The 16,389-nt window shown below is 44.5% G+C and overlaps 1 protein-coding gene across 3 annotated transcripts in view; it reads right to left on the reverse strand.

Annotated features, from left to right (window-relative positions):
- Positions 1-1,188: 1,188 nt before the first annotated feature.
- The window catches only part of RASSF8 (Ras association (RalGDS/AF-6) domain family (N-terminal) member 8), a 103,138-nt gene continuing 87,937 nt past the window's right edge, over positions 1,189-16,389 (reverse strand). For all 3 annotated transcript variants that reach the window (XM_014957032.1, XM_014957034.1, XM_014957033.1), the window contains 3 exons: positions 11,898-12,787; positions 7,508-7,652; positions 1,189-5,316 (listed from right to left, as the gene is read on the reverse strand). In XM_014957032.1, the coding sequence (XP_014812518.1) occupies positions 5,195-5,316; positions 7,508-7,652; positions 11,898-12,787 (1,157 nt within the window). In that variant the 3' untranslated portion in view covers positions 1,189-5,194. The remainder of the gene's footprint in view (positions 5,317-7,507; positions 7,653-11,897; positions 12,788-16,389) is intronic.

The raw sequence follows: 16,389 nt of genomic DNA on the forward strand, positions 1-16,389 counted from the left end.
AGCAACTCAAACCTTCCAGTCAGAACCCCTTCTTAATAGTGTCACAGGGTGATCGTGAGGGTGAAGTTTTCTCCATTTTTACAATTAGAACAGGCATACTTGATCCATCTCAGAACTATTCCAATTTTCAGAGGTACCAGCTATGCTCGAAACGAGCCGTCCTTGCTGCGACCAAAAGATTTCTGAATCAGAACGTGCTTTTAGGCCTGATTCAGAAACACATCTATGGAATACTCAAGAATGTGCTTAAATCCCATTTGGTTCCAAGGGCTCCGAGTTGATCCTTTGTGACCACCTCTGCTTGTTCTGCCCCTCACAAGCACTGCACACTGGTACGAAGCACTGACCAGTATTTAACCACACGTGTAAGTAAGTTGCTTGCAAGACCACCAAGGATTCAAACATTCTGCAGCACTCCATTTACTTCAGAAAACGCATTCACTGCATGCATACATTTATGTATATACTACATACACTTACCCCCAACCCCTCCCCACAACATTATTGCAATAACTCTTTGCTGGTATAACACTTTATACCAAGTTTCACTTATTTAGCTTTCTATAAACATAGGAAAAGACATCTGAAGAGAGCTAGAACAGCTTTCAATCAGTCGCTACGTTGGCATTGAAAGCTTTATTTTGAAAACTTTAAGCAGCAATACTGAATAAATAGACAGAATGATTGTTTTGTCATCTCCATACAACCGATGGCCTTCATCCAAAACATTAAAATACTGTAGCAAATAGAATAAACATGCATGTTGCAATGTTCTAAAAAAAAAAAAAAAAAAAAAGAAAAATAAAAGTAACACTTTGACACTTGTTTTAATACAGTACAGACCATTAGAGACTATTTTCTGGAAAAAATATCTGAATAAAGTTTTGTTATTTACACGGATCATTAAGGCCCAATTCACTCAAGTTAATGCACATCAGGAATTTATATGCTTCAAGATAACTCACTAAAAATTACAAGATCAATTTTTTTTTCTCATACTCACACGATCCCAGTTCACTAAAATAAAGCAATACTCTTCACGCTAAAAACAAGGCAATTATTGCCCCAAGAGGAGATTTTTTATTTCACTAGAGGATCTTTTTCCCCTCTTACCTCACAATGAAAGTCTATTTGCATATTGCTAATGCTAGTGAAGAAAAAACAAGCATGTTGCAAAGTTTTAAAAAAAAAAAAAAAAAAAAGTGTAATATAAAAGTAACACTTTGACACTTGTTTTAATACAGTACAGACCATTAGAGACTATTTTCTGGAAAAAATATCTGAATAAAGTTTTGTTATTTACATGGATCATTAAGGCCCAATTCACTCAAGTTAATGCACATCAGGAATTTATATGCTTCAAGATAACTCACTAAAAATTACAAGATCAATTTTTTTTTCTCATACTCACACGATCCCAGTTCACTAAAATAAAGCAATACTCTTCACGCTAAAAACAAGGCAATTATTGCCCCAAGAGGAGATTTTTTATTTCACTAGAGGATCTTTTTCCCCTCTTACCTCACAATGAAAGTCTATTTGCATATTGCTAATGCTAGTGGTAGTTCTCTTCTTCAAGAGCTTCCTCCTTCCAACTTGCTAGGGTTTAGAAAAGCAAGTAATCTCAAAGCTAACATACCATTTCCAGAAGCAATTCAGGCACTTGGGAACCCAAGTCCCACCGAGAGATATCAGGAGGCAGGTTTCTAGCTGACTTTTCAGAGTGGGACTTGGGTTTCTCCGTTGCTGGGGCATTCAGAAGGTATATTTTAGCCTTAACCTACTGGCTTTTCAAATGGTCAACCCTCCCCTTTTCCCCCTAACAACATAGCCTCACCAGCAAAAATAAACTGTATCCTCATGGATGAGAGAGGTAACACAGCTGATTTCTGTTAGTAATAAATTACAGAGCTCTCCATATAAATTCCCTGTGCACTGGAAAATAGTGCTTGTGTATTCAACTACTTAACGCAAGCAAAAAAACCCCATTTTTATCATGCTGGCCAGTAAATAATATGGCACTTGTTAAAATTAGTATGTGTAACTTCCTTTCTGCTAATGCCCCATAAGTAGGTTTGAAACACTTCTGAAAATGCGTTTTTCTACATTTGTAAAAGAAAGAGTGAGATTTTTGCAGTTGATCTGAAGCAAAATTCTTAACGCTGTAATGTGAGGAATTTTTATAACTGTAATACTTTGTTCAATTCACATTTAATGCAAGGACATGCCATTTCTTTTTGGTTTATTTACAGAGAGGGTGAAAATGCTGCAGAACTTTAGCCTGCGTGAAATGCAGTAAGTGAGAGGAGCGTGGTGGGGGCAGGGGAATTTGTCAGTGTCTCCCAAATGACAGGTTTGGATACTAAAGCCTCTCCTTTGCCACAACAGTGGCTGAAGCTGTAAATGTTTTCCAGATCACCTTGACATCTGCTAAAGTCCTGACAAGGAGGGGCCAGTCAGTGATGATGCAGTGGCAGCTCCCAAGCCAGCTCCAGACTGGCACTTCTGGCTATTTTTTAACTTAAATGGCAAATTCCTTCCTTGATTCTATTATTACGAAGCTGTAACTCAAGCCCTCCAAAACTGCTCTTCCCCTTCTTTTTAATCCTTTTCCTTTCCTCCTCTCTCCATCTTAAAGAATAACCGGGCAGAGAAAGAGAGCAGTTTTTAATGATGCAAGAGCCCAGTTCAGCTCAAACTGACATCTGTGGGAGATGGATCAGTCACAAAGTATGACATAAAACATTAGCTGGGTAAATAAGCTGATCTGCCTTAAAAATATTTTATCTCAGTACAAGACTGAAATTGCAACAGGCTTTTTCCTCGTGTTTCCCTCCACCCCCATGCAGCATAATTTGGGCCAGACTTTGCAAGGTGCTGAGTGCCTCAGTTCTCTAAGATCAAGAGGTGCTGAAGTTGCAAGTTATCCACTGGAGAGGGCCATTTTATTTCTGTAAATTGAACCCAGAATGTAAGGCATATATGCTCAAGTACCTTGGACAGATATTGTCCCCAAACTATGTATATTTTACACTTTTAATATACATTTTTTATATATATTTTTAATACAAAGTTACGGGCACAGTAAACATGAGCATCGAGTTGTGATAAACGAACAGTAAAACCTGTGAGCACTGCAAAGGTTCCTCAGGTAGGAACACCTCATTTTCCAGTTTGCTCACAAGGAAGGGGAAAAAAAAAAAAGACCTGATAAGTTAAACGGTAAAAATTGAGAATCCATTTGGAAAGGTCCTTTATATATATATACAGCCTTGTTTGTTGCTGTTAGTCTAAATACAGCAGCACTTTTAGAATATATGTTGCCATTAATAAGTGGAAAGGGAAATAAAAATGCATTACACTCGAGTCCTTCATCTTCTACTGTATCTTTTTAAACTTCCATTTGTCAGGAAGCTCCTTTTAAAAAAAAAATGACACTTAAATTAACATTTACCTGCACATCAATAAATCAACACAAGAGGAGGCTAGGAGGTAAGAATTCTGAAGTATTATCTATGGCAAAAAGCTTGGAGTTTCCTACCAGTGGTAAAGTCCTGACCCTACCAAAGACAGTAGGAATTCTGTCATTTTGCCACCGATGGAAGTCAAGGCATTCAATCCTGCAGTGAAAGCATGGTGACCCCCTCTCCTGTCAAAGGTGGGCTTGGCAAGTAGGAGTTGCTGTTAGAACAGGAAATCCAAATGCAACTAGGCAAGGCCCATCCCTTCTGTAACTCATCCATGAAGTCCTAACATATACCAAGTGCCTCACTGATGCCAGTCACTTTCTCTACAAACTTGGTGTCCACTTTAGCAATTTAATTTCAAGGCCTGTAACCAACGTGCTACTTGATAGTGTACTTACTTTCTGCATGGAAGCCATTTTGTCTCATCCTTAGTGTGACATCAAGATACAATCATGTTCTCTTTTCACATTTTTTTTGTAAAAAATTCCTACCAAGTGTATGAATTTCCTGTTTGTAAGGTTTATATTCTGTAAGTGACTGAGCAGCAGTATGTTTTTCAAAGCGGCTAAAGGTCTACCATCTAACACTTGGGGACCTGGAATGAAATCCTGGCCCCACTCAAGTCAGGAGGAGCTCTGCTATTGACTTGATGGGACTCCCTGCCAGGTTTCTTCCCTCCACAAAACTTGAGTGAATTCTGGAAGGCTGGAAGGGAATGCTCATTTGTTTTGTGGGTTTTTTTTCTTCTCAAATAGCCAAGATTTACCGCAAAACAAGAACACTGTAATGGCTAGTGGAAAAAATAAAACTATAAAATGACACACAGTGAAAGCCTGCTACTCTCTTTTGGTAAGATAGATGAAGATAACTTCTTACATTATTCTTTTCTCAAAAGGCATATACAATGTGGCAAAATATTTCAAATATACATTCTATATAATAAAATATCATCTAACTAGTGCATCCTCCATAATCATATGCTGGAAATATTTTTACCAAGCCAAGGTTTAAATTCCATAAATCTTTTGAACACTAGGTGCTTCATTCAAGGCAGAGTCAACAGCAAGTCAAATCCACAAGCTCACTTTTTCAGCCTTAAAAGGGAGCAATGGATGGAACATGACCTATTATGACCCACAACAGAAATTAACAAAGTCAGTGGTGAGAAACCATTTTAATGGTTCAGCACTCCACAGAACTCTGCATTGCAAGTTGTACTTGATCAAATGGTGGAGAGTTGTTCACGCAAATTAAAGTCACCTTGTCAGACTGACATACAGCCATATGTGATTATTCACAAGTTAAAAATAAAAATATAAAAGGTCAACATTCACACGTCCATTGATTAAAGGGAATAAATTAAACCTCAGATACGTTGCATACATGGTTTCCTTCACCCTCGGTCTTTTATTTATGCCTATACATGGAATAATACTTTCCAAAACACTTCTGAAGTGGCAAAAACAAGGAAGGTTTTTGCACTCTAGTTGTGTTCACAGCAAGTTCATTCTTGCGAATTATGAATCGAGACAGTTCCTCTGTCTCTTTAGCATCAGTGCACAGGTATGGCTCCAAGTGGTGTGTTGGAGGAAGAAGAAAAAAAAATACGACGGTGGCTTAACACACACACACAAAAATCTTCTTCCATTCATCATTGGCAGAATAAAACCAAAGTGTATCTTGTCCAGGGTACCTTGCTAGATCTTCTCCAGAAGAGGTATGTACTGTCATACATAAATGCCCTCCGGGTTAAAGCCAGAGGACAGGGGGTTCTGTAGGATCCGCAGGTTACTGGGGAGCTGCCTCGATGAACCAGGGCGCTTCAGTGACCCGGACTGAAATGTTGGCTCTGCTCAAGAAAAAGGGCAGTTAGAAAAGTCCCCATCGAGGGTGATGCCTGTAGAACACCCTCCTCTTCTTGCTTAGTGCAGGGTGCGCTCGGTGCAGAACAGAAAAACCAATACCACGTACAACAAAAGCTTCAATGCCTGACTAGGGAGTGATCTGAAGTGTGCACCTCTTACTCACTTCCAAACAGAAATATATCATAGAATCATAGAATTGCCCAGGCTGGAAGGGACCTCCAAAGGTCATCTAGTCCGACCTCCCCACAGTCAGCAGGGACACCCCCAACTAGACCAGGTTGCCCAGGGCCTCGTCGAGCCTCACCTTGAATATCTCCAGGGATGGGGCCTCAACCACCTCCCTGGGCAACCTGTCCCAGTGCTCCACCACCCTCACAGTGAAGAACCCTCTCCTCATCTCCAATCTAAATCTGTTCCCCTCCAGCTTGAAGCCATTGCCCCTCGTCCTGTCACTGCAGGCCTTTCTAAACAGGTTCTCCCCAGCCTTCCTGTAGGTCCCCCTCAGGTACTGGAAGGCTGCTATTAGGTCTCCCCGGAGCCTCCTCTTCTCCAGGCTGAACAACCCCAGCTCCCTCAGCCTGTCTTCGTAGCAGAGGTGCTCCATCCCCCTGATCATCCTTGTGGCCCTCCTCTGGACCCTCTCCATCAGGTCCATGTCCTTCTTATATTGAGGGCTCCAGACCTGCACACAATACTCCAGGTGAGGTCTCACCTAGTCTATAGAATTGCCCTCCCACAAGGGACACGCACATGGAGATACACAATACATTTACACAGCGATGTGCAGAAAGAGCTTGTTCCTATATGGACCTCCAAGCTTCACCTTCCTACCCACTTAAAAGAGGAAGTTCACCCAAGTGCTGACATTTAAGGTCTGTTAAGTCTTTTCTTCTCTCCCCACCCCCCCTACCCTCCCAATACTTCTTGGTTAGACAGTTTTCTGAGAGAAGGGAGAGAACCAGCTAAGGAGAGTGCTGAGGGAAAGAGGCCCCTTGCGAGCAGAGTCCTGGGCAAAACACACCACAGCAGAGTCCCAGCCACAACAGCGGAGTTTCTGCCTGTGCCACAGCTGTGCCACGTGTTCAAAGTGCTCCCACGTTTCTGTCTAGGAAATCCTGAATTCAGATGTGGGCACTGAGCTGACTGGGGGCAAAGTCAATGTGCACGTGCTGTAACAGCCATCTGTGCAGGACCTCTGGATGGCTGGCAGCCCAGCTGGATTACCTCCTATTTCCACGTGGCTGCTGCCTGGCATTTCTTGAGATCCAGACACATTCCTTTTTCTACTTTGACAACACATCTCCCCAGAAGAGGAAGAACCCAGAGGAACAGCAATGTCAGGTGTGGAATCACGTTGCGTGCCAGCTTACACGCCTGCAGCCATGGCAGCCACACTTGAAAGCTACTGGCCTCGTGCATTACTGATAGGAGCAACACGTGCTGAGACACAGTGAGAGAGAAGTTATAGAATCATAGAATGGTTTGGGTTGGAAGGGATCTCAAAGATCATGGAGTTCCAACCCCCCTGCCCTGGGCAGGGACACCTCCCACCAGACCAGGTTGCTCCAAGCCCCATCCAGCCTGGCCTTGAACCCCTCCAGGGATGGGGCAGCCACGACCTCCCTGGGCAACCTGTTCCAGTGTCTCACCACCCTCACTGTAAAGAATTTCTTCCTAGTATCTAACCTAAATCTCCCCTCCACCAGCTTAAAACCATTGCCCCTTGTCCTGTCGCTACTCTTCTTTGTAAAGAGTCCCTCTCCGGCTCTTCTGTAGGCCCCTTCAGGTACTGAAAGGTCGCTATTAGGTCTCCCCGGAGCCTTCTCTTCTCCAGGCTGAACAACCCCAGCTCTCAGCCTGTCACACAGGCCTATCTACACACTCTGCTTTACTTACAGCCTGCTAAACCCTTGGAATGAAAGAAATATTTGACACTGCTTTCTTAATATTTTGCTAAGTTCTTTGCTATCGGAGCATTGACTGGATGTACGAGTGCAGGCACTAATGCAGCAGGTAAAGGCCTTGCCCTCCCTGTTGACACTGCTTTCTTAAGATTTTGCTCAGTTCTTTGCTATCAGAGCATTGACTGGATGTACGAGTGCAGGGGTTAATGCAGCAGGTAAAGGCCTTGCCCTCCCTTCCTCCCACCCACCAGAAGCATCCTAATCACTGCACCTCTCTCCAGCTCCACGTGCGGGGCCTCCACCTCCACGGGCTCTGCTGGCAGCACCGTCACCTTGGTTCCTGTTTGCTGGATGAACTGCTGGAGATTGACCTGTCGCAACTCCTTTGTCAGCTGCTCCAGTTCTTGTTCCCTGTCCTGCCAAGAAAGAGAAAACATCTGCTGAGCAGCAGCAAGCATAAAGCAGCATTTCAAGGCTATTTGCAATTCGGGAAACTAAGGCTTCTCCTTTTGATGACAAAGCCTCCAGTTTTTAAATTCAAATGGAAAAGTTGAAAGGTATTTTACTCTTGTAATTTAGAAAGGAAAGCAACACTCACTTATTAGGGGTTACTACTGATATGTTTATATTGCTTCTTGAATGACTTGCAGATCACCTATCCTATCACCTGAGAAAAATTTTGGAACAACGTATGTGAGCAATTAAAGGTAATAGAGAGCAATCTGAAAAAATACATCAGTCTGCCACCAAATCTTAGTTCTGCCAGAAGTGCCCAGCACGACTTGGAGAGCTCATTTAGTTTTTCTGTTCCTAAAATGAGAATAATTCCCTTCTCTTCTTGTTCTTTCCATCTTCTATTTAGAGCATCAATTTTTATGGACAGCACTCTCTCACTCTGCAAGAGGAGTACTGTATTTTGTACAATGAGGCCAAGTCCTGGCTGGTTCCCCACCCATAAGCACAGAAGATGACCGTTTAGGATCTTGCTCAAGGCTCTGTAGTTCTGGCACGATATGCAAAACCTACAGCTCCAATAGATTACGACAGTCTTAGACTATAATTATTGTTTTTCCCCATACACAGATTGAGCTTTACTAGCAGAGAGCTACCTGTGGTACTCTTCTACAGCCAGGGTGGGTCTCACCTGTTGGCCACACAGGGAAAGGATGCCAGATGCCAGGCAGCGTGTCTATGCAGTGCCTACTGCTACATCTTCATTTTGGCAAGAGATGGAGGTTGGGTCAACCTTCTTTTCCCTAATTATCTTGTGTAAGCAGAATTATACATGAACTCAGACAAGGATCGGAGGCAAAGAGTTTGGTGGATCTGTTTTAGGAAGAGTCCTCAACAGCACAGCCCTTATTGATTTTAAACTTGCAGTAAGGTCACAGTTGAGGCTGAATTCAACAGTTAGTAAGAAAATTAACACAAGTGATCTGATGTCTAAATTGGGACCTTTTAAATGTCAATTGCTTTGTCACTAATCTCTGTGTTTGACCTGTTCAGTCAACGCATATCACGTGGTTGGTCTCAGCTTTCTGTGTTAGACTTATGTTTCCCTTCACTGGCTGTCAACTTTTGGAAAAACTGGATTGAGACACAGAAACCAGGCCACCTTCAAATTTTAAGGCAGTTCTACAGAAAAATTCTTCAATTTATTTGAGGCCTATTAGACTCTACAACTGGGGACTTGGTCACAGGAACTTCTCAAGCCACTTACTGCAATGTTAATTCTGCAGCTCCCTGTTCTATGAGATCGAAACAAAGTTGCCACTGAATTCAGTTGTTTTTTTAAAAAAACAGAATCACTGAAATCCACAGGTTAGCAGAACTAACCTCATAAACAATTTGCTCTTGCCGTTTCTCAACTTCCACAGGAAATAAGGTAAAAACTTGAAATATCACCCCAAATCCAACTGGTTTAAGCTCTTAAATTTATTATCTAATTGTGAAACTTCAGTGAGATCTTTTGCCTGAAGAAGGGTGGCATTTTGGGGTTTTTTTTGGTTTTGGTTAGGTTTTTTTGCATTTAAAATCTTTCTCTGGAAACAGGGCCAGCAGAGTGCTGCATCTCACATTAAGTGAACATAGGCTCATATTGAGGTGGCTAGAGAAAAGGAAAGAGAAAAGGTAGGACAAATTACTAGAAATTTCTCACATGCTACTAAAAAATGCCACCTTCCTTTTCTTACCACTTGAAATCTGGTGAACCAAAATTTTCTTTCCTTCCTTACTGAAAGGTCTATAAAAACACCCACGCTCAACTCTTCTCGTTTCAAATCAGCAGTTCTATCAATTAACTTTCAGCATGAAAGAAAATATTTCTCAATTTCTCCCCCCCCCCAAACTGTACAATACAAAGCCGAGTTTATTTTCTCCTCTATTTCCAGATGAGTGCACTTTTAGGTAGAACAAGCTTGGGAGATGTGAATTTAACAGAAACTTTCCTGAGAAAGTGAAACCCAGCCTATGAAAAAAAAAAAAGGGAGGCAGATTTTGAACTCAATTATAGTCTCACTGCGTGTTGCACAGGATAGGTAAAGTATACAAAGACAGCCTGATGCTTTCTGTCAGCACAAATCCTTAAGCACAGTGTGTTTGGAAACTTAGGATAGATAAATACGGCCAAAGCTGCTTAGAAGTTTCATCCATTTTGCTTCGGATAAAGATATTACTTTTTTTTTTTTTTCCCCTTCTCATGTAGTAAAACCAGCTTATATTGACATGGTTCTAGGTGCTCAGGGTGCAAAATGCCTTTTACATATTCCCAGCAGAATCATCCTACTGCAGGGGCAGCGCCGTGGAACATCTATCTTATGTGGCACATTAAAACCCTGGAAGCAACAATCTTTCCTTCACCTCATCCAGCTACCAGCTGAATTTCCATTTATATTTATTCTTTCACAAATCCTTAAGCACAGTGTGTTTGGAAACTTAGGATAGATAAATACGGCCAAAGCTGCTTAGAAGTTTCATCCATTTTGCTTCGGATAAAGATATTACTTTTTTTTTTTTTTCCCCTTCTCATGTAGTAAAACCAGCTTATATTGACATGGTTCTAGGTGCTCAGGGTGCAAAATGCCTTTTACATATTCCCAGCAGAATCATCCTACTGCAGGGGCAGCGCCGTGGAACATCTATCTTATGTGGCACATTAAAACCCTGGAAGCAACAATCTTTCCTTCACCTCATCCAGCTACCAGCTGAATTTCCATTTATATTTATTCTTTCACGCTCTACCAAGTTTCAAGTGATATCATTAACTGTAGCGAGGAGCCAGAGACTGGATTCTCTTTTGACACGTGCCACAAATGCCTGAGGTGTACAGAAAATAAAATCCTGAACAGACAGGGAAAGGGAATGCTCTTTACATATTCCCAGCAGAATCATCCTACTGCAGGGGCAGCGCCGTGGAACATCTATCTTATGTGGCACATTCAAACCCTGGAAGCCACAATCTTTCCTTCACCTCATCCAGGTAGCAGCTGAATTTCCATTTATATTTATTCTTTCACGCTCTACCAAGTTTCAAGTGATATCATTAACTGTAGCGAGGAGCCAGAGACTGGATTCTCTTTTGACAAGTGCCACAGATGCTTGAGGTGGACAGAAAATAAAATCCTGAACAGACAGGGAAAGGGAATGCTCTTCTTTAAAACAAAAGCCCCGTAAGATGACAGTTATTTGAGCTCTACATCCATCTGTCCAAGTGCTGCTTTTGGACTTCCTTTTTAATTCATCTATGCTGGTGGCAGACAGGCCTAGCAAGAATCAGTTTAGCTGCAGAAAAGGCTACTGTGGTGCAAATCTCCCTGAAATTTAACAATATGAAGCTCTGAGCTGCCAAGATCTAGGACCTAAACCCTCACCATATCCAACTCTAAGCCAACAGGGGTCTGAAGACTAACACTTTTAAAGGCACGAGGCCAAGAGCACTATGGTCCTGTTTAGCACCCAGCAGTACCTCAATCCCCCCTCTAGCCCTAAATGTGCTACTGTTCAAGCAAGGAGACATTATTTGGCTGAGGTGTAGAAGAGCCCAGAGCCAGGAGCACAGCAGCACCTCACTGGAGCTGGTGAGGACTCCCTCTCAGAGGGGAGGTGGCCAGATGCATTGCCACTGGTGCAGCCATATGGCCCTCAGCTAGTTTAGCTGAGATCAGCTCTGGTGTTTCTCCATCGTGGACACCACTGCACGGTGAAGATATGGTTTGAGTGATTTCTCAGAGGTCACCAGGCAGTCAGGGAATGGCAGCAAACCAAAGCTGTAACTGACAGGAAGGAAACTGAGGCAGCACGTAAATAAATGAAAGGTGGTGTGGCCTTCAGCTCTAACCCTGCAGGCCACCCAGGCCTTGGCAATGGCCAGGAGCACACCCACCACAATGTCTGACCGTTTATCTTCAGACAAAGAACTAACTACTGTTTTTCTTTTCAGACTCTTTGAATGAGTAAAATACACGGAGGTGAGATACGAATTGTCTGCCCTTCAAAACAAAATATCCTAAAGACACTTTGAAAATGAAAGCAATGCTTTTACCCAAATGCACTGTGGAAACTTTCTTGTGTTTTCTTTCACGTGATCCAAATTTGTTTAAGAAAAATTCATAACAGTCAGGTCTTTGACTTTTCTTTAAGTACGGATAAAAGGACATTCTTACCTGTAACCGTTTGGTAGCTTGGCCCAAAGACCTTTCCACAGCTTTAATGCCATTTTCCAGTCTCAGACTCTGCTGGCCCTGAATATCTATTTCACCCTTCACCTTCTCGATCTTTTCCTTGACCTCTTCTTCATTCACTTGGGACTCTTGAACTTCCCGCTGCAACTTCTCTGCTTCCAGGCCGCTCTCCATGTTGTGGATCTGAGACAGGTAGTCCTTCAGCTTGCTCTCGCACTCCAAGATCCTCTGCCTCATCTCCTGCAGCTGCTCCTTCAGCTGTTTTTCCTTCTCCTGTTCCATCTGCAGCTCGTTTTCCCAGAACTCTTCCTCTTCAATCTCCACTTGGTTCCTTTTGATCTTCTGCTCTAGCTTGAGGATCTCTTCTTCCAGGCTGGAGTTACACTTTCGTTCCCAGTAGCGGATCTCAGCCTCGTTGGACTCCAGCTGTTTCTCAATGCACTGAAGTTTCTCCGTCTGGAGGTGGATCAATTTCTTCAGCTCATCCGCCGTTGTTTTACAGTTGTTGAGCACCTTTTGCTTGAACTCGGATTCTTTGCTTTTCCCGAAGATGTCCATTAACCCTTTGGCCCCCCCGGTGAAGGTGAGGGATTTCCTTTTCGGCTCCCTCCTCTTCATGGATTTGTCTCCGGGAGGCCTCAGCTTGGCCAGGGGAGGCAAGCTTTGCCGGTACAGAGTCCTCTCGGGGATGCGAGCCACGCTGTCCGAAGTGGGCCGCTCGCTCAGGGAGGGCCCGGTGCGGCGCAGGATGAGCTGCACGTCGCTGGCGTACTGTCCCCACTTGTTCAGCGACACGATGGGGTTTTCGTGCGGCGCCAGGTGCCGCTCCGTGTCCCGCCATTTCTCGATCAGCGTGTACCTGCCGGTGCGACCTGCAAGGCAAGCGCAGCGCTCAGCGGGCGGCCGCAAACTTGTCACAGCTTCTATTAATACAGGAACATTTCTCAAAAGAATCTTTTATTTTAAAAGTTAGTAAAAGATCAAGAAAGGAAATATATGGGCTCAAGAGCGCTGATGCTGATGCACAGGGTGCAACTCGCTGTCATGAGTGGCTTGAACCCGGCTCTAATGCCACCAGTTATCGTTGACCCATGAGACATTAAGGACCCAACTCCAGCCAGTATCTTGGACCAGCCACTGCTCTGCTGCACTGCCAGACAGCAAGCTCTGGACCTGAATGTGCCCAACTGCTGTCATCTTAGTTTGGGATTGATGTCATTTGGTAATTTAAACACAGATTCCACTACAATGAATGGTGATCAAACTAATGAAATATAGAGCAAGGTAGCTGAACTTTTTTTTTTTAGACTCGCAAGAGGTGGACTTTTAAATTAGACTCCATGAAGCTAGCAGGACCCATACAACTCTTATTCACTTTAAGCTTCTCTACAGGCTTTCATATTTGCAGCTGACACAGTAGACATGAGTGACTCTTTCTGCTGCCAAAAGTACAGATGAAAATTTGAAGGAAAGCAGCAGTAGCAGTGTTTCTCATGCAGAGAACACTTCTGGCAGGACTGTAACTTGAGAATTTATCAATACTATTTTTCAGGACAGAAATGATTAATCCCTTTCCTCCCTCCCAAAAGTTCATCAACCTCTACTTGCAAAGCATTTCAGGGACAGACACTACATTTTTTGTATGCGCGTAGCACTATCCCACCATGTAAAAATGTATCTGTGCCTTTATCATTCCAATCAGGCTACACAAGTTTATTTCAAGCATGAAGTAAGATCCAGCTTTTCATGAAGTGTCTCCCATGCTTCACGGCCAGGACCTGCAGCAGTGAGTCAGTGCAAGTAGGTGAGTCGTTGCCCTGGTCTCACGTTATTTCTGGGAAGGGTGGCCAGATGAGCCATCGTAAACATGGGGACACCTCTCCCTCCCTAGGGAAGAGGCCAGGGTGGGCAAGAGCCTGTCTGTGTGCAGGTTTCCATGGAGGTCAAAGCCAGGTATGCCAACACACGCTCAAGCCAAGCCCAGACTGTCCAGAGCTCTGGGGGCACTGACAAATACACCTCCTCCCCAGCCTGGACACAGCTTTCTGACCCACTCGCTTTCCCGGAGATCACCCTCCAGCGCTCGGCAACTGGATGCTGTCTTCCTTAACAAGGCCGTATAAAGAAAAATAACTGTACATGGGTAAAATCTAGTGAGAACTCTTAACATGTGGGACACGTGGGAGAAAACGCTCTGTCCTACCAAAGGGGCGCCAGCATTAACTCCTGAATCTTTAACAGCTCTGATAGAAAAGTAATCGCTGGCAATTTTAATAAACCCACTATGATTTGAACTCACTACCTTTGAAATATGAATCTTCCATTTCATTCATTATGGGATATTTCAGTTGACATCTGTAGCAATTTAAAACAATACCATTCTAGCTACCTGAGAACTCATTAAACACCCATTCCCAGTAGCGGATCTCAGCCTCGTTGGACTCCAGCTGTTTCTCGATGCACTGAAGCTTCTCCGTCTGGAGGTGGATCAATTTCTTCAGCTCATCCGCCGTTGTTTTACAGTTGTTGAGCACCTTTTGCTTGAACTCGGATTCTTTGCTTTTCCCGAAGATGTCCATTAACCCTTTGGCCCCCCCGGTGAAGGTGAGGGATTTCCTTTTCGGCTCCCTCCTCTTCATGGATTTGTCTCCGGGAGGCCTCAGCTTGGCCAGGGGAGGCAAGCTTTGCCGGTACAGAGTCCTCTCGGGGATGCGAGCCACGCTGTCCGAAGTGGGCCGCTCGCTCAGGGAGGGCCCGGTGCGGCGCAGGATGAGCTGCACGTGCCCCGCGCTCCCCCCGCGGGACTGGCCCGGGGCCGGAGGGGTCGCGGGGGTGAGTGTGCGGGGGTGAGTGAGTGTGCGGGGGTGAGTGAGTGTGCGGGGGTGAGTGTGCGGGGCAGGAGCCGCCCGCGCTCTGCGGTCACCTCAGAGGTGCCTGCGGGCACTGGCCTCCCGCGGAGGGAACGGCACAGTCCTGGCACCAGGCACCAGTCCAGGTTAGGGGTGGACCTGCTGGAGGCAACTTCTGAAGATCTAGGGGTCCTGGTGGACAGCAAAATGACAATGAGCAAGCAGTGTGCTCTTGTGGCCAAGAGGCCAACGGAATCCTGGGCTGCATAGGGAAGAGTGTGGCTAGTAGGTTGAGGGAGGTCATTCTCCCCCTCTGCTCTGCACTGGGGAGGCCACAACTGGAATCCTGCCTCCAGTTCTGGGCTCCCCAGTTCAAGAGGGACAGGGAACTACTGGAAAGAGTCCAGCGAAGGGCAACAAAGATGATTCAAGGATTGGAGCATCTCCCTTATGAAGAAAGACTGAGAGAGCTGGGACTCTTTAGTCTGGAGAAGAGAAGGCTGAGGGGAGACCTTATCAACGCCTACAAGTATCTCAAGGGAGGGTTGAAGGAGGAGGGAACCAGACTCTTTTCAGTGGTTCCCAGTGAGAGGACGAGGGGCAACGGGCACAAGTTGGAACAGAAGAGGTTCCACTCAAATATGAGGAAGAACTTTTTCACGGTGAGGGTGACAGAGCCCTGGAACAGGCTGCCCAGGGAGGGTGTGGAGTCCCCTTCTCTGGAGATCTTCAAAACCCGCCTGGATGCCCCTGAGTAACATGCTCTGACAAGCTCTAGGCAATCCTGCTTCAGCAGGGGAGTTGGACTAGATGATCTCTATGGTCCCTTCCAACTCTAAAAATTCAGTGAAATTCAGTGAAATTCATGTGAGAGTAATGCCTGCTCCTTGGTTTACTGAGCAGAGATCAGCGTCTGTGGGTCACTCTCTTTAACTGCAAACCATCTCAGGAAAACCCTCGCCCTGCACAGCAGTAACTGGACAGGCCAGTGCTGACCCACACTGCGCACACAACCCAAACCACACAGCTCCGGGGCTGCCTTCAGGTGTCAAGGCACTGAAATGGAAACAAGGGATGCTGGTACCTAGCAAAGAAATACTTCCTGTGCACTAACCACTCTTACTACTTTGAGATACAACATTCTCCAAATGCAGGAGAAAGTTTCCCTTATCATAAAAGTGACCACTTAAAAGCCACAGTATTGTTTACAAAAAGATGTGAAAAGATCAACTGCTTTTAAAGCATGTGATCCTCATCGATTTCTGAACAGCTCCACAATTGCCACTTGCCTTAAAAACATCATTAGCTATTTTAATGCATAAGATATATCCACTTCCATGATAGCTCACCATTCAAACGAGGATTTACTTCAGCACATAAATGCCTAAAATATCCATCATATGAGAGTAATGCCTGCTCCTTGGTTTACTGAGCAGAGATCAGCGTCTGTGGGTCACTCACTCTAACTGCAAACCATCTGAGGAAAACCCTGACCCCGCAGAGCAGTAACTGGACAGGCCAGTGCTGACCCACACTGCGCACACAACCCAAACCACACAGCTCCGGGGCTGCCTTCAGGTGTCAAGGCACTGAAATGGAAACAAGGGATGCTGGTACCTAGCAAA

The sequence above is a fragment of the Calidris pugnax genome, unplaced genomic scaffold, assembly GCF_001431845.1.
Source record: "Calidris pugnax isolate Ruff unplaced genomic scaffold, ASM143184v1 scaffold189, whole genome shotgun sequence".
Classification (NCBI taxonomy): Eukaryota; Metazoa; Chordata; class Aves; order Charadriiformes; family Scolopacidae; genus Calidris; species Calidris pugnax.